At 42.4% G+C, this 27,062-nt stretch overlaps 1 protein-coding gene across 1 annotated transcript in view; it reads right to left on the bottom strand.

The window, feature by feature from the left end:
• The window catches only part of LOC147227986 (laminin subunit beta-1-like), a 47,495-nt gene that overhangs the window by 19,996 nt on the left and 437 nt on the right, over positions 1 to 27,062 (bottom strand). Inside the window, exons 2-14 of the mRNA XM_086158605.1 lie at positions 25,918 to 26,132; positions 19,471 to 19,603; positions 16,408 to 16,481; positions 15,091 to 15,279; positions 14,940 to 15,003; positions 14,647 to 14,849; positions 14,353 to 14,473; positions 11,670 to 11,858; positions 11,273 to 11,449; positions 10,339 to 10,451; positions 9,544 to 9,623; positions 9,054 to 9,189; positions 72 to 230 (exon numbers count right to left, since the gene is read on the bottom strand). Of these exons, the coding sequence (XP_086014731.1) occupies positions 72 to 230; positions 9,054 to 9,189; positions 9,544 to 9,623; positions 10,339 to 10,451; positions 11,273 to 11,449; positions 11,670 to 11,858; positions 14,353 to 14,473; positions 14,647 to 14,849; positions 14,940 to 15,003; positions 15,091 to 15,279; positions 16,408 to 16,481; positions 19,471 to 19,603; positions 25,918 to 26,132 (1,853 nt within the window). The remainder of the gene's footprint in view (positions 1 to 71; positions 231 to 9,053; positions 9,190 to 9,543; positions 9,624 to 10,338; positions 10,452 to 11,272; positions 11,450 to 11,669; positions 11,859 to 14,352; positions 14,474 to 14,646; positions 14,850 to 14,939; positions 15,004 to 15,090; positions 15,280 to 16,407; positions 16,482 to 19,470; positions 19,604 to 25,917; positions 26,133 to 27,062) is intronic.

The raw sequence follows: 27,062 nt of genomic DNA, 5'->3' as shown, positions 1-27,062 counted from the left end.
TGACGTTTCAAAAATTTATTCAATAAGGCTGACTGTAAATCAGCTGTAATAGCTTGCTAAAAACATCCTACCTGAGGCTCATAGCGGATTAGAACATTATATTCTAAAGACCTAGGGATGTTGTCCACAGAGAACTCCAGGAAAGCTCCTACTGGGACGTGCGCAAGGCCAATCCCTGTCCAGGTTTGGTTACGGTTCTTGGGATGGGGCCTCTGAACAGCAAACACACCCTGAGGAGACATCTTGTAATTATGATGACAGCCAATGTGCCCTTGCAAACGTCTAACACCATTGTCACATAGCCTTAAAAAAAAAAAAAAACACTTTTTGCCCTCCACCTTTTCTCTAAATTATTTCCCAGTATGTCTATGGAGGTTCTCAGTCTTCCAGGTTAATCACTGTCAAATATTTTTGTGGGAATTGTACTTCATTTCTACTCTTGAAGATATTCCGCCAAAAGGCTTCTTCAGCTCTAAAGGACTGTGGGAAGATTTTGGTATATAACTGGTGAGACTCAGGGCTACGCCCTCATTAGCCTAAACGTCGTTATCAAAACAGAGAAAAGTAGTTAAAAAGTGTAGAATTTTCAAGAAAAATTGACTACGTCAACCTTTGTGCTTAGCGTGTTTGCAACAAGTTTCGGTATTCTAGGAATATAATATACGGCGCCGCTACGAGACTCATCAGAGCGAAAAATATGACAGCTTGTAAAGACAACTGAGTAGAGACAAGATCAACCAATTGCTGGCGGGTCTGAGGAAACAGCGGTCCACTTTCACCGATAGCCGAGAAATCAGTGAAGCAGCGGTAAAAGCAAGCTAGCTAATTGCTAGCGAATATGTGCAATTTAAAGTTAAGTCACCAGCTTCACTACAAACTAGTATGATGGAATTCTACTGTTCATGCAACTCCATACATTTTCAGTATGTATTGTATGTGTATGCATGTTTCATGGATGGAGTTTACACATTTACAGGACAGGTGAATACTCCAATCCTTACACATTTAATAGCACCCTTTTTAGTTTGGAGGGTGTAGGCAGGGATTCAATTTAGATTTTATATGCACATGTGTAAATGGTTTAAAAATCCCTTTCTTTATAAGTCTTCATTTAATCTTAAAGTGCATTACTATATTTTTCAATACCAATTACTTGTTAAAGTTTTGTGCCTTTGTACGATCAGTGGGATCTCATGATCACATGATTGCAATTCATACATGTGAATGATAGAAGTAAATTGCACTTTTGTCTAAGGAAATATGAGGTGTTTCATGAAATGTTATGTAAAGGGATTGGTCATTAAATTCCAAGATTTTCTAATGTCCTTGTACTTCTTTACACCAAAACAGAGGAAAGACATGATATTTTGGTTATTTATTGTTGAATATGCTATTATTTTAATGGTCCGGCCCACTTGACATCTACCTAGGCCGTATGTGGCCCGCGATGAGAAAAGAGTTTGACACCCCTGGTCTAAGTTAAGATGGCTTGTTAGGTTAACAAGTATGTTGTTTTGGTGCACACTTGGTGGCTGGCTAAATACTTTTTTGCCCCACTGTATTATCTGCCTAAAGCAGGGACCCAATCCTGCAGCCACAAAACCAGATACCCTCAACGCCCTGACTGTGCCTAGAAATTCTGTCCATAAAGATTATGAACAGAATCAGTGACAAAGGGCAGCCTTGGTGGAGCCCAACTCTCACTGGGAACAAATCTGACTTACAACCTGCAATGCAGACCAAGCTCTAACACCGGTCATACAGGGACCAAACGACCCATATTATGGGATTCCATCCCCATACTCTTTGAGCACCACCATAAGATCCCCCACGGACACGGTCAAATGCCTTTTCCAGGTCCACAAATCGCATGTAAACTGGTTGGACAAACTCACATGTACCCTCAAGGACCGTGCTGTGGATATACGATCTGGTCCACTGTTCCCCGACTGGGTTGAAAAACACTGCTCCTCCTAAATCCAAGATTCAATGACCCGGTGGACCCCCCTGTCCAGCACAACCGAGTGGACCAGGGAGGCTGAGGAGTATGATCCCCCTGTAGTTGGAGCACACCCTATGATTCCCCTTTGTTAAGAGGGGGATCGTCAGCCGGTTTGCCAATCAAGAAGCATTGCCCCTGCCGTCCATGCAATGTTGCTGAGTCATGAAGGCCAGGAGAACCCCACAACATCCAGAGCATTGAGAAACCCAGGGCAGACCTTCCGATAATTGTCAACTGCCTCAAGAGCACGACAGGCCAGAAAGACTCCATAGGAGCCTCCTTCAGTTGGACAGAATCCCTCACCACTGGGGTCCATCAGCAGGTTACAGGTTACCATCTGGACAGTCATGGACCACCGACCACAGCTTCTATCTGCCACCTTGACCATGGAAGCATTGAACATGACCCACTTGGACTCAATGTCCCCCCCTCCCTCCGGACGTAGTTGAAGCTCTGCAATACTCTTTCTGACAGACGGACTCTGCGAGAAATTTCCAAAAGAGCCCCACAATACGTTTGGGTCTGCCAGGTCTGACCAGCATCCTTCCCCACCATCGGGGCCAGTTCACTACCTAGTGGCAATCGATTGACAGTCGTGCCCCTCTTAGCCCAAGTGTCCAGATTATGCAGTCCTGGCGAGAAGTCCTACGACACAATTCTACAGCATTCCTAGTCTCACCACTGTCTTGTACACCTCTCCTTGCATTCTGGCTGATTGTACCCCTGACACTTTTCTCCACCCATTCCAATCTACTTGAACCTGTCTCTTCACCTCTTTTCCACTCTCAGCTGCTCTGGACTGTTGATCCTTAGTACCTGAAATCCTCCAACTTCTTGATCTCCACTCCCTGAAGCCTTACCGTTCCACCCGGGTTCCTCTTATTCACACACATATACTATCTTGGTGCAACTAACTTTCATTCCTCTCCTTTCCAGTCCATACCTCCACCTCTCTAGATTTTCCTCTAGCTGCTCTCTGCTCTCGCTAGAGATCACATTGTCATCTGCAAACATCATGGTCCATGGAGATTCCTGTCTAACTTCATCTGTCAGCCTGTCCATCATCACTGCAAACAAGAAGGGGCTTAGAGCTGATCCCTGATGGAGTCCCACCTCAACCTTGAACACTACCCTTCCCATAACTTCATTCTACGGCTCATCAACTCTATCCCTCGATAACTGTTGCAATTCTGCACTTCCCCCTTAATCTAAAAATGGGCACCATCACACTTCATCTCCATTCTTCAGGCATCTTCTCACTCTCTTAGATCCTGTTGAATAATCTAGTCAGAAACTCTACCGCTGCCTCTCCTAGACACTTCCACACCTTCACAGGTATATCATCAGGACCAACTGCTTTTCCACTCTTCATCCTCTTCAATGCCTTCCTCACTTCACTTTTACTAATCTGTGCTACTTTGTGGTCTACAGTAGTCACCTCTTCAACCCATGCCTCTCATTTTCCACATTCATCAGCTCTTCAAAGTACTCTTTCCATCTTCCCATCACCCTCCTAGCATCTGTAAATATATTTTCCCACTCTATCCTCAAAGACCCAGACCTGCTGTATATCCTTTCCATCTTTATCGCTCTGTTTCTCCAGCCTGTATAGATCATTCTCTCCCTCTTTACTGTCCAGCTGAGCATAAAGCCATCATACCCCCCTTTGTTTTGCCTTTGCTACCTCTATCTTTACCTTATGTTGTATCTCCCTGTGCTCCTGTCTGTTCTCTTTAGTCCTGTCAGTGTCCCACTTCTTCTTTGCTAATCGCTTTCTCTGTATATACTCCTGCACTTCCTCATTCCACCGCCAAGCCTCCTTATCTACTTTCCTTCCAGATGACACACCAAGTACTCTCCTATGTGTCTCCTTGATAGCACTAGCTGTAATGCAATAGAGGACTATCAGCCAGAATGAAAGGAAAGGTGTTCAAGACAGTGGTGAGACCAGCGATGATGTACGGACTAGAAACTGTTACAATGACCAAAAGACAGCAGGCAGAACTAGAGGTTGCAGAGATGAAGATGTTGAGGTTCTCTTTGGGAGTGACCAAGATGGATAGGATCAGGAATGAGTCTATCAGAGGGACGGCACATGTTCGATGTTTATGAGAGAAGGTCAGAGAAGCCAGACTGAGATGGTTCGGTCATGTACAGAGAAGAGATAGTGAATATATTGGTAGATGGATGCTGGAATTGGAGCTCCCAGGCAAGAGGTCTCGAGGAAGACCAAAGAGAAGATTTATGGACGTAGTGAGAGAGGATATGAAGGTAGTGGGTGTGAGAGAGGAAGATACAGAGAATAGGGTTAGATGGAGAAAGTTGACTCGCTGTGGCGACCCCTGAAGGGAGAAGCCAAAAGGAGAGGAAGCAGAAGCATAGTTGTTTCAAGTTCTATTACCTATTTTATTTTTCATATTGAGTTAGTTTTGAATTTGTAAGAAACAAACATTTTCATTGGAAATAAGTAAGCAAAAATCTTCCAATAGAGTAACACAAAAAAGGCGACTGATGTGTCATTATTTAAAATTTGTTCTCATTACTTGTTTTATCTGTGAACTTATTGTGCTGTTCTGAATTCTTTATTATGAGTTGGAAACAGTTAAATTCATATTTCATATGAATCAAATATTTATGCTGGTTGCGATTTAGGGTCAGTTTTTATATTTGGCCCCCTCTCTGACTGAGTTTGACATCACTGACCTATAGGGTACCAGTGAAAATTGGGCTACTATGAGTCTGAAAAGGAGAAGGGGAAGGTGTGCTCAGAAGCCAAAGAAAAAGACAAAGGTAAGAGTCTGGGACTGAGACTAAGGGCTTTGAATATAGGGATGATAACAGGAAAAGCTATTGAGTTGGTAAAAATATACAATACAGAGAAGGAAGGTGGATATACTGTGTCCAGGAGACCAGGTCGAAAGCTAGCAAGGCTAAAGGCTTAGGTGCAGGTTTTGAGTTGTACTATCATGGTATTTAGAGGAAGAGAAATGGAGTAAGATTTAGTTTGGAATTTTCTGGAGGAGAAGAGAGCATCAGATAGACTGAGGAGTCTCAAGCTGAAAATTGTTGATGTGAAGTTCATTGTTGTTACTGGATATGTCCCACAAGTGGGATGTGAGTAAAAGAAGGAGAATTATTTCTGGATTTAGTTAGATGAAGTGATACAGAATATCCCCAAGAGGCGAGAGACAGAATTGGTGTTGACTTCAGTGGATATGTTGGTGCAGGCATTAGAGGTGAGGAAGAACTGATGGGCAGGTTTGTCAAATGTATTGACAGGAGCAAGATAAGTGCTTTGCAATGCTGATCAATGAGGAAAATAGAAGAGAATGGGGAGTCACTTTTTTGGACGATGAAGTAGCAGGGATTTGTCAAGGTAAAGTGAGGTGAACATTGAGGAGAATGAACTGTGGACAGGGTTTTGGCCCTGATGATATTCCCGTGGAGATACTTAAGTGTCGAGTGGAGGTGGCATTGGAGTTTGTGGTTGGATTATTCAGCAGGATCTTAGAGAGTGAGAAAATACCTGGTGGATGGAAGAAAAGAGCCCAAGAATAAGTGAAATGTGCAAAATTCTGGTAACTATAGAGAAATACAGTTGATAAACCATACAATGAAAGCAAGGGAAAAGAATAGTGGAAAACCAGACTATGAGCAAAAGTCAGCATTTGTGAGCAGCAGTATGGTTTCATGCATAGAAAGAGTACTACAGATGCAGTATTTGCTTTCATGCTGGTAGAGAAGTACAGGGTAGGTAAAAGGGAGCTGCACTGTGCCTTTGTGGAGCTACAAAACGCATACAAGTTGCCAAGAGAGGATATTTGAAATTGTATGAGGAAGTCTGGAGTGGCAGAGAAGTATGTTAGGGCAGTACATGTATGTGAGCTGTGATACAGTGGTGAGGTGTATTGCAGGTGTGACGGAGAAGTTCAATGAGGAAGTGGGACTGCATGAGGGATCAGTGCTGAGCTCCTTCTTGTTTGAAGCTGTGATGAACAAGCTGATAGATGATGTTAGACAGGAATTCGCATGGACCATGATGTTTGTAGATGACATTGTGATCTGCAGTGAGAGCAGAGAACAGGTGGGGAGAGAAGGAGAGAAATGACGGTTAGCCACAACGAGAAGAGCAGTTTTTATTTGTGTGAATCGGCGGAACCAAAGTTAAACGATTAGGCTGCAGGGTGTGGAGATAATAATAGTGAAGGTTTTCAAGTCATCCAGAATGAAAGGCAGTGGAGAGACCACCCATACTCTTTAGTTTTCAGACAGTGGCACTGAAGGAATGACAGAAAGTGAAGCTTAGAGGGACCAGGGATCAAAATGTTGAGGTTCTCTTTGGGAGTGAGAAGGATGGATATGATCAGGAATGGGTCAATTAATAGGGATAGCACAGATTCAATGTGTCGGAGATAAGGTCAAAGAGGCCAGACTGAAATGGTTCGGTCATGTGCGGAGGAGAAATACAGAACTGGAACTGCCAGGCAGGACATCTAGTTAGATGGAGTTAGATGGAGGAGGTTGATTTGCGATGACAACCCCTGGAGGGAGTAGCTAAAAGGAAAAGAAGATGAAGAAGAAGAAAGAGTTGATGCTGAGTTTTTTAAGGAATACTTTCTGCTCTGCATTATGACAGAGGAGCAAGTGAAGGCTATTCGATAAAATCCTATGTTTCCTGCATCTTAAACTGAAATGTAGATAGCTTCTGTGTCTGAGTGTTTTCTGTGTCAAAGGGTGGTCATCCCAAATTTTGCAGCGATGAGTCTGAGAGGTCATGGTCAATTGTTGCTGTTTATTGAAGCAACTGGACTTTTTCATTCTTTGAAGACGTTTCAAGAGCACCATCTCTTCCACAGTCACTATCACAAGATAAATCATCACATACACACCTGTAGATCGATCTGCAGCCTACAATTCACTGGGCAAGATCAACAACTCATACCAGGCCCCTGAGACACCCACCTGAGCTTCAGCCCAAGTGAACAAAAAGACTTCTTTAATTTTTTTCAAAATTAATTTTTCAAACTCCAATGCAAGTGGGTCCCCCTTCTTACTTTGTTCCTCAAGTAATACACACATGATGACACACAAAATTGACATAGCAACTCAAGTGCCAAATAAAAACTCACTCATTAACATAAACCCTTTCATCTTGGTTCTACCACCCAGCCCCAATCCCAGCATTTACATACCAGAAACTCCTCAGTCGTTTGACAACATTTGACCATAACCTGAAGGACTGAGAACATTCACTTGCATTTTTCCAAGAAAAGCTCATCATTTCATTTTCCATGTTTTCAATGACAGTGAAATTGGTCAGTCGTTTTCCACGATATGTGCTTTCTGTACATCAAGAAGCATCTATATTTTTCAAATGTCATGAGAAAGAATTAACTGTTCATACCTTGTTTGAGTCTAATTTAGTATTCTACAGACCAACAAGAAAAATATCTCCTATTCACCATGTGCACACTTTAAGCAATCTATGCTCTTTATCGATGTTAAAAATCCCATCTCACCATAAGAAATGGAGTGGTTTCCCATTAAACTCCATACTTTTTTGAATACTCCTATGAGATTGATTAACATGAAAAAAGAAACAAGCGTCTCAGCTTCCCAACCTCTCATAATGTTCCCCATAACACCAAGATATAATGACAGAAGAATAATGATTTATGCAGCCCCAAGTGGGCACAACTGAGCCAGTCCCAAGCCCTGTTAAATGCAGAGGATTGTGTTAGAAGGGGCATCTGATGTACACCCCTCAGGGATAGTAACATTGTGTCCTAATAATGAACTTGTGCTAAACTAAATACACAAATCAAGATATGACTCCCATACGAGATTTGTCAAAGCCTGGGTTAACAATGAGCGCCATTGGTGCTCATTAAGCTACTGCAGGTTGAAGAAGGGCTAGGTCAATAAATGTGTGCAAGTAGGTTGGACCTGGTGGAGAAAACTTTAGATGGGAACATGTGATAAAAGAGCATCAGCCATAATGAAAGGTAAGGTGTTCAAGACAGTGACGAGACCAGCAATCTTGTGTGGTTTAGGGATAATGGCACTGAAAGAACTGAAGTTAGCAAAAATGAAGACGTTGAGCTTCTCTTTGGGAGTGACAAGAATGGATAGCATTAGGAGTGAGTCCATTAGAAACACAGCACAGGTTAGATATTTTGGAGATAAAGTCTCCAAGAGAGGCTAGACTGAGATGGCTTGGACATGTACAGAGAGATAGCAAATACATATTGGTAAAAGGATGCTGAGGTTGGAACTGCCAGGAAGGAGCCCCAGAGAACGACCAAAGTAAAGATTTATTGATGTAGTATGATGACTTTAGTTGGTGTGGGAAAAAAAGGATGCAGAAAACAGGATTTGTTGGAAGCAACCGGTTCACTGTGGCAACTCCTGAAAGAAACAACCAAAAGGAATAGAATTCTGAATTTACATTAAGTAGTGAACACAGGTCTGACAACGAAAGAGTGAGACACTGTTTATTTTACATGGGTCACTTATAACAGTCCACTAGCCATACACTGGCAAGTCCCATCAGACTAGTCGCATCAGACAGACTAAACTTTACCACATATGCTTGATATATGATAAAATGGATCCATGTTCTGTACCCTCATTGATTATGCAGCCAGCCAAAGCTATAACCTAAGGTGATCTATGTCTGTCATTGCAGTGACTCCTGAACCTGCATTGGCATTCATAAGCGTCAGAAAATGAATGGATGGATGGATAATTAACATGGTTACATTAAGTGATCCAACTTAGGGTTGATTTGATTTGTCAGAACCTAAAAAATCGCAGAAACTAGTTTCCTTGAAAATCAGTCACAGTTTTGAGTGTAAAACACAGAGCATATCATTAATTTGAATGATTGCAATTGAATTGCTGATGATATTCAAAGCCTAATGAACAGAAAAAAAAACAAACATGGAAGAGGTGAAAAGAACAATGTAAAAAGTAATGTAACTTTTTTGAAATTCAATCAAGCTACGGTTAATTGAAATTGTCTCCGTTGTGTGATGTTGAAACAACTCACAGGACCAAACTCAGCATCCTCAGCCTCATAGGTGTAGTGGTCCAGGTGGATGAAGTAGAAACCTGACTCGACCTGATCACACTGACGACCAACCATGTGATCTTTGCACATGCACTGACCAGTCAGCTGATCACACCTGAAAGACAACAGGAAGGTAAACAAAATAATATAACTGTAACAACCTCAAGTCTTTCAAGACTCTAAATTTCCAGTTACATGAGTAATCAACTGAATTACATGCTGATTCATATGGTTAATCAACTAAGTTATGTGAGGTTTCATACAAGTTGGGAAAAAATAATAAATAATGAAAAACAAGTCACGTAATGAATCAAATTAGTCCAGAAATATCCAGCAAATTGCATGAGGAATTAACAAGTTTACTGTAACTACATGAGACTATTGACTGTGTGGAGAAAAGTTAGTAGTTTGCTGTCAACAGCTTACTTGTTTCAGTATGATGTGAATAGTTAGGTGGATATGAACTCACTCATTGCTCACAGCTCCTCCAAGGTCACAGTCACATGGTCTGCACCCATCAAGATCATTACTTAGTCCCCAATGATCCGACTGACACACAGAGGTACAGATACATGAACTCATTTGTACAACTTAACCCGCATTTTTATTTTCCAGAAAGTACCCTTTCTAAATGGTGGAAATAATAGTGTTTGTGTGTGCCTATGTGGCCCAACCAGGCCTAGCCCAAAATGCAGGTCCCCCTTCACACAGGCTCATCACCAGTAGTAGGAGGGGCCAAGGTGATCAGTTGCAGTGTGAGCAAATGCATTGCCCAAAGGCTTGCTGGACAAGAGAGCAGCTCCATCAGCTTTAAGGTTGGGGGAACAGGCTCTGACTGTTGTTTGTGCCTAGGCCACAGTTCAATGATAAACTATGTGGTTCTGACATTCGACTAGCATCGTCCGGTGGAGGAGGATGTCAGGAGAGGCAGGCTGAAATATATTGTGAATCTGCTGGGAATGTCTGGCAGATTCCCCTTTCAGAGGGTGTTTCAACTCCCTCCACAAGAACTTTGACAGGGTGGGGTAGGTAGGTGGGGGGGCACTGAGTCTGAGGTACTATGCCCATGCCTACATTGATGAGGCCAGCCAACGGGAAGAGTGATGAAATGAAGCTTCTCGGTGGCAGCGATAGATCAACAGGCAGATCAGTGCATCATCAGCAGTGACCCCAATCTATGTGTCTGTCTGCTTTTATATGATTGTGTTGTTGAGTGGGTGTGGGTATGTGTCTGAGCGTGTGTATGAGTTTATGTTTATCCTACCACACACTGGTCACAGTCTCGTCCAGTAACCAGTCGTTTACAGACACAGATTCCTGTTTTTGTGTCACAGGGATTTCGTCCTGAGGCTGTTCCAAGAGGATTGCAACTGCAAGCTGGAAAGCAAATATGTGTGTCAGCAATGAGCATACATTTTATGCTGTCCCTATCTTACTGTACATCATTTACAGTATGACTACATAATCATACTAGAGCATTTTGTACATCATGTGGTATGTTGTTATATTTAATTTCATACATAAATTTGGCCATTAGACTGTGTAGCAGCAGTCTGGGCAGCACATAACTGACCAGCCAGAGGTGCATCTGTCCCACCACTACCTCACTCATTCACACGTCATGTCCTCACTCTGTTAATTCTGTTCAATTTTTATCCTTGTTGTGTTCTTTTTGTTATCTATCTTTATCCTTGTTGTTGTCATTCTATTGTATACTTTTATCCTTGTTGTTGTCTTTGTCCCTTTAACTGCCTCTTCTATTTATATTTATATTCATATTTCTTGTTGTGCTGCTGTGAGAAAAAAATTTCTCCTATTGGGGTCAAAAAAGTACTGCGGGGCAATGGCTAGGGCTTCGGCCTCACAATATGAAGGCTCCTGGTTCGATTCTGACAAGGAACCTTTTTTTGTGTGGAGTTTGCCCATTCTCCGGTTTCCTCCCAGTCCAAAAATATGCAGCAGGTTAACTAGAAGAAATTGGGCTTGAGTGAATGAATGGTTGTCTGTCTGTATATGTAGTCCTGCGATTGACCTTGAGTGCAGGCTAAGCGGCAGACGATGGATGGATCTGATCAATAAAGTATTATCTTATGTCACATTGTACATCATATTGTAATGCTGTGCCATATTTCATGTCCTGCATCTTTTGAAATGTCTCATATATAAAGTTGTACATCAAGTCATAGATATTGTTGTACCGTTGCATCCGTCAGGTGTGTCACTCAGCCCATAGTGCGCCTGCTTGCACCGGTTGCAGTGTTCTCCTTCCACATTAGCTTTGCAGCGACATTGGCCAGCTATTAATCCTAATTGGACGTCTGTTACTCCATCACAGATTCCTCCATTCAGAGAACCAAGAGGGTCACAGTTACATGCTACAACACAAAATGAATCCCCAAATTAAAAAAAACTGAAACAGAAAAGCACGAATGCAAACTGAAAATTATGATAATATTTTTATAGTATCTTAGCCATCCAGAAGCTTTAATGGCAATAATTGTATTAAGTATAGATACCCTAATTTTAATTGGGAAAGTGATTAGACTCCTATGACTGTTAACTGATCTGATGTGAAGCAGGGGTAGCAAGACTCACACTGGCAGACAGAAGGGTCTCGAATGTCTCTCTCAGGATGTTGGAAGAAGGAAGGCTTACAATGCTCACACTGGTGTCCCGCTGTGTTGTGTTGACAGTTGTTACACACACCCCCACTGGTGTTTCCAGATGCCACAAACAGAGCCATGTCGAAATGGCAGGAGTATGCGTGGTGGTTACAGTTACACTCTAAGGATGAGGAAAAGAACAAGATTACAGGAAATTGCTTGAAGGCAACTTGATCAAATGGACAATCTAAGTGTGGTGTGTGGTGGAGAGTGTCCCCTCCTCCTGCATTAATGTGTGGCATGGCAGCTGCTCTGTGCCATAGGAGGGTCTCCATAGGGTGGTTAAAGCGGCACAGAGGATTGTTTTGAGCAGCTTTCCCACCACCACGGATATCGTCATCACTTCATCATAGGAAGAGGGCCAACAACATCCTGAAGGACCACACACACCCTGCATATACACTTTTTGTGTTTGCAGTTTTGGATCATCCGGAGCAGGACCATCAGACTGACGAAGAGCTTCTTCCCCACAGCAATGACACTGCTAATCAGTGGTGGTGCTCTGTAGATTTGCTCAACAGGCAAATTTGCCTCATTGTAACTTTGTACAACCCAAATTGCACATTACCTGATACACTTGACTTGTACGTACAAAACATCTCATCATGTCAGTGCTGTATTTGTGTATTTGCAAGTGTATTTGCAGTCCCTATGTCCTCTATTGCAAGTCGCTTTGGATAAAAGCGTCTGCCAAATGCAATGTAATGTAATGTAATGTAATGTTTATCAACCAATGCTCATTTTGTTTCATTCCTGGTATTATTCTCTGAGTGGAATGTAAATAAAAATACTTGCATCCTTGAAATTACCATATTTTCCACACCATAAGGCGCACTGGATTATAAGGCACAACCTCACTGAATGGCCTATTTAAAAAAAAAATTATATGTAAGGCGCACCACATTATAAGGCGCATATAATAGAAGCTATAGTAGTGGCTGGGGTTCCGTTATCCATCCACTAAATGGAGATGCCCTAAAGGGAATGTCAACAAAACAGTCAGATAAGTCTGTCAAACTTTATTAATAGAATACAAACCAATGTTCTGACAACTCTCACTCCCAAAACAGGTTAGTGCATTCACAATACGGTACCGTACGTACCGGTAGCTCTTACTGGAATTTGCGCCGCCTTCATTGAAAACAATTTATTTCCAATTCCATTTGTCACAGTTCAAAGCATTTCATAAAATGAAAGCACCAAGAAGGACCGCCTCTAAATTCATTGATGTTCATGTCGCTAGCTAGCGCTGTTGCCTTCATTCGAATAGTGACTGTAGCGACACCTCTACTTGCCACTCTCTGTTCAACAAACCACTGTTCAAGTTTGTCCTTTAACTGTAGCCATCTTGTTCTGTTTCCTCGGAAACTGTGTTTAGTCCAAGGGTGTCAAACTCATTTCTCATCGCGGGCCACATATGGCCTAGGTAGATGTCAAGTGGGCCGAACAATTAAAATAATAGCATACTCAGCAATAAATAACCAAAATATAATGTCTTTCCTCTTTTTTCTTGTAAAGAAGTACAAGGACATTTGGAAAATTTGTATGCATTGCAATTATGTGGTCATGTGATCCAACTGATCGTACAAAGGCACAAAACATTAACAAGTAATTGGTATTAAAAAATATAGTAATGCACTTGAAGATTAAATAAGACTTATAAAGAAAGGGATTTTTAAACCATTTACACATGTGCATAGAAAATCTAAATTGAATCCCTGCCTACACCTGACAAACTAAAAAGAGTGCTATTAAATGTGTAAGGAAGAAAGTATTCACCTGTCCTGTAAATGTCTTTATGTACTTTTCTTTGTTTTGATAACGACATTTTGGCTAATGAGGGAGTAGCAGGGAGGTAGAGAACAGGTTAGAAACAACGTCATAACAAGCAGCAGATGGTGCATTGATAACGTCTGCTGATTGGTCTCAGTGATAAGGATTGTCGTCTACGCTGACCAAAATAGTGCGCACCTAGTGGAAAATTCTTGAATTGCATTTAATTAAAAAAATTAAGTCCTTGTCTTTTATGCATTTTTTCACTTTCAAATTATCCTGCGGGCCTGATCGAACCTCCTTGCGGGCCGGTTCCTCACGCGGGCTGTATGTTTGACACCCCGGTTTAGTTTTCTTTACTTGGCGCAGGTCACCTTGTTGCTTCCTCCACTTCTGCTCCATTGATTCGTTCACATTGAATTCTCCCACTGCTGCTCTATTCCCGTGTTCTACTGCGTGACCAATCGCCTTGAGTTTTAACTCTGCGTTGTAAGCGTGTCTCTTAAAAGGTACTATTTTGAGGTTTTTATACACACACAAGTGGTATGGGACTGGAATTCCCCTTACCATTTTTACCGCTACTACTTGAGAGACGTGCGCACACACATGCACGCACACACACACACACACACACACACACACACACACACACACACACACACACACACACGCATCACACACACACACACGGAAATGAAAATGCACGCTTTGCGCAGTCATATATCCCAGCATGCACCGCGCTTTACTTCTTGTATGGGAGAAAATAGAGTCTGTGGCTGCTTCCAGTAGTTGCGAGAACTCTTCCAGCTCAATATTGATCATGCGGAAAATACGGTTCTCACTTTTGCAAGCATTTGTGTTGGGTCCCTCTGCTGGACGCCATGGAAGATCATGATAGAAGTCCAGACACTGCTCACAGTTAAGGCCCTTGGTGTTGTGGTCACAAATGCAGTGACCATGGACCTAGAAACAAGTCAGAAAATATAAATTATTCATTCATCGTTACAAATATATATTCATCAATTATTGATAATCTTCAACCAGGTAACAATAAATTAATATTACTAAAACATTAGTAATCAATAATCTGTAAGTAATTGTACAACACCAAACTCAACATTCACAAGGAAACTCACCATTCCTACTTGTGTCTGCCTTCCCCCTTGCACAGGGGCACACTCAGAGGCATGTCCATAGCAGAAGCAGCTTCCTCGGACCACCATGTCATAGATAGAGTAGTAATACTTTTCTTTGATTTCAATTCGAGAGTCGAGCAGATTGTCTCCCAGGGTGTGAAGTTTGGTAAAATTTATCCTTAAGTTGGTGATCTTTAGCAAGTCTTAACACAGATTGAAAAATATATAAGTACTCAAAAGCTGATTAATAACTGATCACTAGCAGGCCAAATTCTGAACTTTATGAGACATACTCTGGATTTTGGGGCTGTACGGGTCAGCAATCTGGAATGCTGGATCCAAAACTCGAAAAATAACCTAAAAAAATAAACAAAGTAAGAATTAAATAGTTCTAATAAAAAAACTAGGATGCTATTCAACATAAATGAGGACATCAGTTCTTACTTCTCCCTCAGTGGATGGTTCTATGTCAGAATAACGTGAGTCACAGATGATATCATCAACTCTTTGCATAGGACCCTTTGAGACCATGGGGAAGGATGATTCACAATCAAAAGCAAAGTAACGGTACACCTGCCAAGTAGTTCCAAAGTCAGCTGATCGCTCAATGACCATGGCAGCAGGACGGAACGTCTAAGTGGACACAGACAAGAGCAATGTTTTAATTAACCACTGAAAGTCTTCCCAAATTCCAATTGAGCCAGAGTCAATTATTGATGAAATTCAATCAAGTTAGTATTTGCATCAGATTGGAAATATATTTTATTGGAACCTGATATGATTCTATTGGTGTAAAAGCCAAACTGAGTAATGCAGTTGGTCAATGAAAAAGAAGAAAGCAATTCACACACACACGCACGCACGCACGCACACACACACACACACACACACACACACACACACACATACACACACACACACACACACACACACACACACACACACACACACACACACACACACACACACACACACACTTTAAACAGCTGGATGCCTCCTTGAGATGATTTCACAAAGCCAATCTGATTATATTTATAAGAATAAAGGAATCAACTAAATTAGCCCTAAATTGGCACACTAATTGCATTACACATTACACATGCAAAGTATGCAGCATTGTTTTCTTGTGTTTATTAAAGACATACAACACCACATACAGAATGTGTGTCGAACAAACGTCTCTAATTGAAAAAACACATTTTTAAATGTTTGTTGGTTGCAATTTTGATAGGGCTGCAGCAGAGAAATTGACAGCAACACAAGTATATGCAATGTGCAAAGAATTACCTGAATTAAAGAAAATAAATCTAGGGGAATAATCCCAAATCATGTCTTTTGGACTGAAAACATCACTTCAATCTCTACAGGAAGACAGAAAATATCCATATAACTATAGAAATCATTGATCAGTAGAAGTGGGATCATCGACAAGCTGATATAGTGTTTTTTTTATCCAGAACAGGTCCATGTGTGTTCCACATCTGTATCCAGATTTAGATATTCTCAAACCTTTTTTAGATGTAGTAGACTAAGTGCCTGTTGTGTTATGTGTTCACATTTTTGTTCCCATTTTTTGTAAGAGCACTTTATACAGCTGATTGGAGTATTATTTCATTGCATTTTCTAGTTGGTTATGTCATAATTGGCATTAACACAAATCAAAGGATGCCAATGGCCATCATACATTACACATTATAGTAATGTAAACCCCCCAAAAATAGCCAAATTAATCATGGGGAAAATAATTCTCCACAGTGTCACCTTAAAAGTCATGATGAGGTGGGTAAAGTGAAATTCTGCCTCAAGGTCAAGTTGGATTGTAACATTCTGCAGACCTGTAGAGTAACAACAGAATTGGAGTATATTAAGAATGGTATCCTGTTTTCATGTCAGTCTGAACATATAGGAACATAGATGGTAAGATTAGAAAAACTTCAACAGAAATTTATGTCTGCTTTGATGAAACATGAATGCACAAGATTTTTTTACTTGAAATAACAGTTATGAAACAATGAAAACGTATCGATTCTGAATCAAGCAAAAATTTAACATTTGTTAGTTTTTCACAAGCAATTATATATTCATGATCTTAGTATGTTTAAATATTTTAATGCAGCCTCAGGGCGGCACTGGCCCGTGTCTCTCCAACCCTGCCTTGGGGGGGCACGGAGCAGTGTCTCCCTGAGCCAGTCCCAAGGCCGGATAAAATCAGAGGGTTGCGTCAGGAAGGGCATCCAGGGTAAAACTTTTGTGGCTGTGCCCCGCACGTGGGATGTGAATTTGAAGAGAAGGAGAAGTTCTGGAATGAGTTAGATGAAGTGATGCAGAATATTCCCAGAAATGAGAGAGTGGTAATTGGTGAAGACTTCAGTGGACATGTAGGTGAAGGCAATAGAGGGGATGAAGAAGTGATGGGCAGATTTGGTATCCAGGATAGGAATGCAGAGGGACAGATGGTGGTAGATTTTGCAAAAAGGATGGAAATGGCTGTAGTGAACACCTTTTTCCAGAAAAAACAGGAACATAGGGTAACTTATAAGAGCGGAGGTAGGAGCACGCAGGTAGACTACATCTTGTATAGACGAGGTAACCTGAAAGAGATCAGTGACTGCAAAGTAGTTGTAGGTGAGTCTAGCCAGACAGCATAGGATGGTGGTTTGTAGGATGACTCTGGTGACAAGGAAGATGAAGAGGACAAAGGCAGAGCAGAGGACAAAGTGGTGGAAGCTGAAAAGGGAGGAGTGTTGCATGGTTTTCAGGGAGGAGTTGAGAAAGGGTCTGGGTGATCAGGGTGAGCGTCCAGATGATTGGACAACAACAGCTCGTGTTATCAGGGAGACAGGTAGAAGAGTACTTGGTGTGTCATCTGGAAGGAAAGTAGATAAGGAGACTTGCGGGTTGAATGAGGAAGTGCAGGAGTATATACAGAGAAAGCGGTTAGCAAAGAAGAAGTGGGATACTGAGAGGACTGAAGAGAACAGACAGGAGTCCAGGGAGATGCGGCGAAAGGTAAAGATAGAGGTAGCAAAGGCAAAACAAAGGGTGTACGATGACTTGTATGCTCGGCTGGATAGTAAGCAGGGTGAGAACGATCTATACAGGTTGGCGAAACAGAGAAATAACGATGGAAAGGATTTACAACAGGTCTGGGTTATTAAGGATAGAGAGGGAAATGTATTGACAGATGCTAGAAGAGTGATGGGAAGACAGAAAGAGTACTTTGAAGAGCTGATGAATGTGGAAAATGAAAGAGAGGCAAGGGTAGAAGAGGTGACTATTGTAGACTCACAAAGTAGCACAAATTGGTAAAAGTGAAGTGAGGAAGGCATTGAAGAGGATGAAGAGTGGAAAAGCAGTTGGTCCTGATGATATACCTGTGAAGGTGTGGAAGTGTCTAGGAGAGGCAGCGATAGATTTTCTGACTAGATTATTCAACCGGATCTCAGAGAGTGAGAAGATGCCTGAAGAATGGAGACAAAGTGTGATGGTGCCTATTTTTAAGAATAAAGGGGATACAATGAAGTTATGGGAAAGAGTAGTGGAAACTAGACTGAGAGCAGAAGTCAGAGAAGACCAGGGGGGGCTGCATTGTGTTTTTATAGACCTAGAAAAAGCATATGACAGGGTGCCAAGGGAGGAGCTCTGGTATTGTATGTGGAAGTATGGAGTGGTAGAGAAGTATGTTAAGTCGGTGCAGGACATGTATACTAGCTATGAGACAGTGGTGTGGAGGGCTGTAGGGGTAACAGAGAAGTTCAAGGGGGAGGTGGGACTCCATCAGGGATCAGCTCTGAGCCCCTTCTTGTTTGCAATGGTGATGGACAGGATGACAGATGAGGTTAGACAGGAATCCCCATGGACCATGATGTTTGCAGATGACATTGCAGAAAACAGGTAGAGGAAAATCTCGAGAGTTGGCGGTATGCTCTGGAAAGGAGAGGAATTAAAGTTAGTCGCAGCAAGACAGAATATATGTGTGTGAATGAGAGGAACTCGGGTGGAATGGTGAGGCTACAGGGAGTGGAGATCAAGAAACTAGAGGATTTTTAAGTACATAAGGGTCAACAGTCCAGTGCAACTAGGGGGGAAAAGAGGTGAAGAGACAGGTCCAAACAAGTTAGAATGGGTGGAGAAAAGTGATAGGGGTACTATGTGATAGAAGACTATTGGCCAGAATGAAAGGAAAGGTGTACAAGACAGTGGTGAGACCAGTCATGCTTTATGGCCTAGAAAAAGTTACAATGACAAAAAGACAGGAGGCAGAACTAGAGGTCGCAGAGATGAACATGCTGAGGTTCTCTTTGGGAGTGACCAGGATGGATAGGATCAGGAATGGTATATCAGAGGAACAGCACGTTACATGTTTTGGAGAGAAGTTAAGAGATGCCAGACTGAGATGGTTCGATCATGTACAAAGGAGGGATAGAGAATATATTGGTAGACGGATGCTGGAATTGGTGCTGCAAGAGTTCTCGAGGAAAAGATTTATGAATGTAGTGAGAGAGGATATGAAGGTAGTTGGTGTGAGAGAGGAGGATAGAGAGAAAAGAGTTAGATGGAGAAAGTTGATTCGCTGTGGGGACACCTGAAGGGAAAAGCCGAAAGAAGAAGAAGAAGAAGAAGAAGAATGAATATCATGTCAACTGTTTTGTTTTTTTCAAACTAGTAACAGTAAGCTACTGTTTTTGAGGGTTTTTCATTATTCAGGTGTTCATGGAATTTATATGCAACAGTCTAGCCTTTATGAGCTATTTGTTATACTGCTTGTCGGGGCTGAAATAAGTAATTTTAAGACCATATATGACTGCTGAAAGTTTCTCTCACCATTCTCTGACTGCCACCAGGTCTTCAATCTGTTTGGAGCAAATGTAGTGACAACGTTGTCAATATGATGACTATTGCTGACTTTGTCACTATCAGGGCTTGCTGAGTCACAGATAAAGCACTTTTTCTTGTCCTGTGGAGGGGGGATAGGAGGAGTAGAGCAGAGATGGTAGATGGTGAAGGATACTACCTAAGATTCCAATCTTTCTACTTCTTTCTTTACAAAATCAAAAAAATAAGACAAAAATAAAAAAAAAGATAAAGTTTCTTTCCATTAAATGAAGAAGTTAGTTGCAAACATTAGTAAATGAAATATTCTTCAACCGCAAGCTTTATCTGAGGAAATGTTTTTTAGTTTTTTAGAAGATTTTTAATTCACTTGTGAAACAGATATATATGAACAAATTTTACCAACCTTTTGTTGGTAAAAGATCTCATTCTATGCTGTTTGCTGTTTCTGTGCTGTTTGCTTATCTTTAATCAGTTAGGCAAGAGTAGTGTCAGTTCACCGTCAATTAACTTCATTATCCCAGAGAAATAGAGGAAGAAGTCAGGATTAAACTGTACAATAGCAGCTGTGCAAACATCTGAGAGGCAGTCTGAGGGAGGGCTAGCTACAGAGGAAGTACTGCAGACAACACACAACCAAATCTAGGGACAAACAAACACAAAGAAGATAAACTGCAAGATGTCTCTTTCACGTTTTTGTCTTTGCCTTGTTCAACAGAAAAAAAAAACAAACAAGATGTGTTCTTGCTGTGTACTTATTCTGTCTTAGATTTTTGCAATTAGCAGGCCAGCAAAGTTTTCTTCATCGTGTACTTTAACTCACCATATTCATCATATTTTTAAAATGAAATATCTTCACAGAACAAAACAGTTATAAACATCCTTACATAGATCTGGCATGCTTTCATGGATATGAAAAAGAAATTCCCACATTAAAACTCTTGAAATACTTCTCCATTATTGAGACTTGAAAGTGAATATTTTTGCTGTTTGACAACGATGCCTCCTCCTCCACTGTATGTTTTGTATGTCTCTACAGGTGGCCCTGTGCTGAGTCAATCTCAACTATCTGGGTAGCCAATAGGAGCTTTGGCCATAAGGCGGACAATGCCTGTCGTGACAGATGGTTGACAGAAGGCAGTGAGGTATGTCATTCAAAAGATCCAAAGTGTTTGTTGTCATATGTGCCGTCTGGAAATGAGTTTCCCTGTACAATGAAATTTGTATTCTGCTGTCTACAGTGAAGCCAAATAGGTAGCAATAATAAAATACTGTATTTTTCGGACTATAAGTCACACTTTTTTTCATGGATTGGCAGGTCCTGCGACTTATACGCAGGTGTGACTTCTATATTAAAATATCTACGGTAATGTCACATTTTCATTACTTTCACACTGACAGCCGTGATAGTGCGCTCTCGGCTTGTGTGCCGGGATCCTAGTCCTGTATTAAAGACAACTGAGAAAGACTAAACACAAATGCCCCCAAAAAGAAAATCACATTCTGCAGATTATAAGATAAGATAAACGTTGTTGATTCCCACAGGGGAAATTCCTTTGTCACAGCAGCATAACAGTTATAATGTCCAAAAAAAAACTAAAATAAATATAAATATAAAGACAGAAGATAGCAAGACATCCATGAATAAATAGACAGCAGACAACAATAACAGCAACAGCATCAGGGATAACAATGGACAACATCAAGGAACAGTGAGGGTGAAAAATACTGATGGCCATGGGCACAAAGGAGCGTCTGAAGCGTTCAGTTCTACACCGGGGTGGCATGAACCATTGACTGACAAAGCAGCACATCAGCCACAGCTCGTCGTGCAAGGGGTGGGAAGGATTGTCTAGAATAGCTCCAAGTTTGTCCTTCACTCTCCCCACAGCCAACGATTGAAGATAGTCCAGGTTCAGTGCCACCACCAAGTGGGCTTTCCTCACTTTCTTATTGAGCCAATTGACCTCACCAGTCCTGGCACCGCTCCACCAGCACACTATACTGAAGAAAAGTGAGCTGGCTGCATAGACTGGTAAAAGATTTTGAGGAGCCCGCTAAAGATGCCATGCAACCTCAGTCTCCTCAGGAAGAACATCCTGCACTGACCCTTCCTGTAGACTGCATCAGTGTTGTGTGACCATTCCAGTTTGTTGTTTATGTAGACCCCAAAGTACCTGTAGGAATCCACTATGGCCACCTCTTCATCCTGGATGGTGATTGGTTCCCATCTCCTCTGATTCTTCTGGAAGTCCACAACCACCTCCTTGGTCTTGGAGATATTGAGTAGGAGGTGGTTCTGCTTGCTCCACTCAACAAAACTCATGATCAGACCTCTGTACTGCTCCTCGTTGTCATCATTGATGCATCCAACAATGGAAGAGTCATCGGAGAACTTCTGGAGGTGGCAGGAACCAGAGTTGTACTGGAAGTCAGAGCTGAAGAGGCTGAAGTGGAATGGATACAGGACAGTACCTTGGGGCACTCCTGTGCTGCACAACACAGCATTTAGAAACACAGCCATTCACCCAAACATACTGCGACCATCTTGTGAGGTATTCCAGGATCCAGGCAGTGATGTCAGGGTGAAGTTGCGTACTCTGCAGCTGGTCCTTGGTGGGGGTTAGTTAGGATGCTTTTGTAGGCACTGGAGAAGTCAAAGGAGGTGACTCACACGGTGCTTACCCTCAAGTTGGGATATGGCCCTATGCGTGAGGAAGATGATTGCATCCACCACACCCATGTGTTGCCTGTACAAATACTGCAGAGGGTCCAGGGAAGCAGATAGCAAGTCTTTCAGGTGCTGGAGAACAAGCCTCTTGAACGACTTCATGACATGCGATGTTACTGCCACCAGCCTGTAGTCATTGAGAAAATTCTGCCGTCGCTTCTTGGGTACTGGGACAAAGCAGGTGGTCTTCCAGAGGTCAGGCACATTCAGCAACCTTAGAGAGAGGTTGAAGAGGTGCTGGGAGACCCCACCAAGCTGCCCAGCAAACACCTTGAGGACCCTGGGGCAGATGTTGCTCACTGGCTTTGTTCTGCCTCAACGTGGAGAACTCCCTCTGCACCTGGCTGGAGGTGAGGGTGAGGCCGTGGATGGGGAGAGGGTGGGGGGAGTGTCTGCATCAGTGTTCAGGGGGATGCGGGGCAATAATGTGGGGGGATACTGACCGAGGGGACTGCTGGTAGGCGGGGGAAAGGGGGGGATAGGGGTTGTCTGTATGTTAATGTTCCCATGGAAGTAGTAGGGGGCTGGGGGGGATGTCTGTGGAAGTTTCAAGGGGGGAAGGAAGTGTTTGCTCATGTCTGTACTCAGGGTGGTGGGATGGTGTGGTGGAGGGGGGGCATTGTCTGTGGTTGTGTTTGTATCCGGGATTGAGGAGATGGGGAGGCAGGGTGGGGAGGCAGTGTGTGGAAATTCCTGGTCGGTGGGGCCGGTAGTGCCCATGTCTGTGCTCGGGGGGAAGGAGTGGTGTGGGGGGTGGGGGGGTGTCCGAGTCAGTTATGGATGGGCGGGGGAAGGGGGGGGCAGATAGTGGTTGCATCCAGGTTTGAGGAGATGGTGAGGTGAGGTGAGTGGAAGTGTCCTTGGAAGCTACCACTGGTGGGAAGGAGGAGGGGGATGTGAGGGAGGCAAGGTGTTGAACAATTGCAAGTCGTGAAATATGTAGCCGAAAACGCTAATTGAGCAGCAGTAAGAACGTTTTGGACTAAGCGAGAAACCAGTGTGGGACTAGCCAAAAGGGGAGGATACTCTAACTTCAATGAAGAAAGCAAAAAAAGTGAATAGCAGGCTAAATGCTAGATGGCCAAAGCTTGAGGAACAAGTTCACAAATGGGTGCTTGAACAACATGCTACTGGGACAGGCTTGTTAACAGTGCAGTTACGTCTTCATGCCCAGATACTTGCCGAGGTGATGAATATAAATGACTTCACGGGAGGACCTTCTTGGTGTTACCACTTCATGCTACGGAACCACCTCTATCTGAGCACAGACAGCTATGTCCCAAAAAAGGCCACGCAGAAGAGGAAACGGAGTACTTTTTATCTCCCAAGTTTGCCAAGTTGCTAAGAACTGACGCTGACAAGGAAAAATTAAACAGATTTAGTGATTTGGAGTGAGATCAAGAGTTTGGTAAACTTTTATGCTATGTTGTTTTTGGTATAGTTATCTGAATAGCTCTTAATATGTTATGTTATTGTCATTACTATTGAAAATATCCTGTGGTACTGTTTAGAGGAATGTTCAGAGTTCTGTGATTTCCTACTGGCTATGAATGTGTTTTGGGATGAGATAACGCTGAGACGGAGAAGAGATAGAGCTCTATTGGACTTTTTTGTCCTGTAGGGCTCCAGATGCAGCTGATACATACTGGCAGGTCAAGCAGAATGCAGCTTCAGTGGCAAGGCAAAAACGCAAGCGTGAGAGGAGTGCAGGGAGACCATGGAGATTAACTGTCAAGTGTCTTCGAGGAGATCTTGGTCCACCATTCGGCGGCTCAGGAAGGACACGTAGTGTACCATCAACACCGTGTATGGTGGGATTGGAGCACTGCTGAACTGGACTTGAGAAATTGTAGGACAGTGGTGGGAATACCATATTTTTCAGACTATAAGTCACACTTTATTTCATGGTTTCTAGGCTTGTGTGCCAGTATCTGCAGCTCCTATAACTTTACAACGGAAAATTTTAAATTTACACATCAATTATAAGACCAACTGAGAAAGACTGAATGCAAATGCCCCCAAAAGGAATATCATATTCTGCAGATTACAAGCTGCAAGTAGTGAAATATGCAGCTGAAAATGGTAATCAAGCAGCAGACAGAAAATTTGGGATGCACGAGAAACTAGTGAGGGACTGGCGAAAAGCGGAGGATATTCCAATTGCAATGAAGAAATTAAAAAAAGCAAATTGCGGGCTAAAAGCTAAGCTAGACGGACATAACTAGAGGAAAAAGTTCACAGATGGGTGCTTGAACAACATGCTGCCCGAAGAGGCTTGTCAATGGTGCAGCTATGTCTACACGTCCAGGTAGTTGCCAATTACTTAACAGGGGGAATTTCTTGGTATTACTGCTTCATGCTACACAGAGGAATATTCAGAGTTCTGTGATTTCTGCTGGTTGTGAATGTGTTTTGGGATGAAAGAGAGCGAGGGCACGGGATGGGAGGAGAGAGAGCTCTGAGACGGAAAAAATTAAGTGGAGCCACTGTTGCTTAACTGTTATAATTGTTCTAATAAAGATAAGGTTTAACTTGCAAATGGTGAATCGTTATTGGTAACATCTACTCGGACATTACACTGTAACTTGCCTTTCAAAGTGAAATGTCTGTTCTTGGTCTCTGATTTTATCAAATAAATTTCCTCCCAAAAATGCGACCTATAGTTAAGTTCATCTTAAATACGCTTTCTTCTTCTTCATTATGAATATTTTGGCTGGCGTAACTTACTCCGGAATGACTTATAGTCCAGAAAATACAAGACTTCAAGGACCTCCTCAATCCCATGCCTTCCAAGAGTTTGTGGGTTTCCTTTGTCTGGGCCTAAAGTTGAGAAAAAGCTCCTCAGTGCCAGAAAATCCTGAGTTCCTGCAGTCTCTCAATGTTGTGAGACTGTGTTGGCTGACATGCCTCTACAGCAAAGAAGGGGGACTGGAGTATATGCTCAAACAACAGGGGCATCACGCTCCTCGGCCTCCCTGAAAATGTCTATTGGGGGTCCTGGAGAGGAGAAACCACCAGTCATTAGAACATTGGATTTATAGGGTCATTGTGGTTCTCATCCTGGGGACAGTGGGCTAGTTCTACTCCCTCAGCTGGGTCATGGAGGGCTCATGGGAGTTTGCCCTACGAGTCCACATGTGCTTTTTGGACTACGAGAAGGCATTCTGTGTCCCTCAAGGAGCTCTTAGGGGTATGTTCTGGGGGTATGGGGTACTGGAGCTCCTGATTCTGTTCATATCCCTAATGGACAGAATTTCTAAGTCAAGCCAGGGCATTGAAGGGATCCGCTTTGGTGGTCTCAGGGTCTTGTTCCCGGATGAGAAGGAATGGAGCTAGAGATAAACAGGCGGTCTAGTGCCAGCAGTAATGCGGGTTCTACATCATTCTGTTGTGGTAAGGAAGGTACTGTGCCAAAAGGCGAAGCTCTCAATTAACCATTTGATCTACATTCCCAACCTTGCCTTCTTTTCACGGGCTGAGGATAGTATCCAAAAGAACAATATCATGGATAAAAGTTACCAAAATGAGACTGAATCTAATGATATGCACATCAATTTTTCTCTCTGTCTACTTATGAAGGTGTAACTTTACTTGTGACTGTGTGTGTGTGTGTGTGTATGTGTGTGTGTGCGCGTGCGTGTGCGCATGTGTGTGTGTGTGTGTGTGTGTGTGTGTGTGTGTGTGTGTGTGTGTGTGTGTGTGCATACCTGCAAGTGGCTGACGATGCAAAAGGGCTCGGGTTGATTTTGACCACACGTGGAGGTTGATGACAGCCGTTGGGCTCGGCCGATCAGAAGGTCTCCTGTTGCAGGATAGCAACTTCCCTCGGTGCAGACATTACTCATTTCCAGGAGCCTCATGACATCTGTAGCCTCATCAAGCAAGGCCCAACTCAACTGGGCTCCAGTGAGCACCTGAAGAGCTTGGGAAAAAAGGATTTATTTAACAAATAGTTAGGTTAAACAATGAATTTATTAAATTAATTAATTAATCTGTGGTGAGTCGCTGATACGGTTCCCACCATAGGTGGTGTTGTTCAGACAGTGATTGGTGAACTACACGCTGTTGCATTGACAATGTCAGAAATTGCCCGTGTTGCCAATCACAATGTCCACAATATTGTAACATTTTAGTCAGGGAAGCACCCGGTAGACAGTAGAACGTCTGTTTAATGAGCAATAGCAGTTGTTGGCCAGGGCCACGCCACACGAGCATTTAATATAACTAACTGTTCCTGCTCTATTCCAGCTTTAAAAAGAAAACAGAATTAATTGCACCCAAATCACACCCACATCATTCCCGGCAACCCCAAATCACACAGAAAATAAGCACCAACATAAACCTCAACATTTGTGACTCGCTACAATATAATACTGTATTTTACACTGTATACACCGTCCCCACTGTATTTTAGATGAGCCTGCTTTACCTGATAATGCATATTAGTTTGAGAAACTCTCGCTTACTGGTGAATTCTTTAAATCCCAGAAAGGTGCCTATTTGTTATGGATTATGTGTTTATTGATGTCTAGAATTTTATCTGAAAATATTCAAGCTGCATTTCAAAAAAATAATTCCAGGCCATTTTACATGGTTTGAGACAGGAGGCAGATGAATTGCTGAGGTAACTGAGAATTTCTACCAGGACATTCACCATGTGAATCACTGGTTCATTATTCACAAATAAGACCCATATTAAGACACAGTTTGGGGGAATTGATTGAACAAACAAAAAAGAAATGGTTGGGCTTACTTTTCTGATATTTGATTTACAAATACCCCCAATGGTTTTAATTTCACTGGAAAAAACTCAAACACTGAAGTTGGAAAGCTTCAGACCAACTGTCGATAG

This window comes from Fistularia commersonii, chromosome 13 (assembly GCF_037954325.1).
Source record: "Fistularia commersonii isolate RoL2024-O1a breed Wild chromosome 13, RoL_Fcom_v1.0, whole genome shotgun sequence".
Classification (NCBI taxonomy): domain Eukaryota; kingdom Metazoa; phylum Chordata; class Actinopteri; order Syngnathiformes; family Fistulariidae; genus Fistularia; species Fistularia commersonii.
Note: the sequence above shows the minus strand (reverse complement) of the source record. Positions and strands in the feature narration are given on the sequence as shown.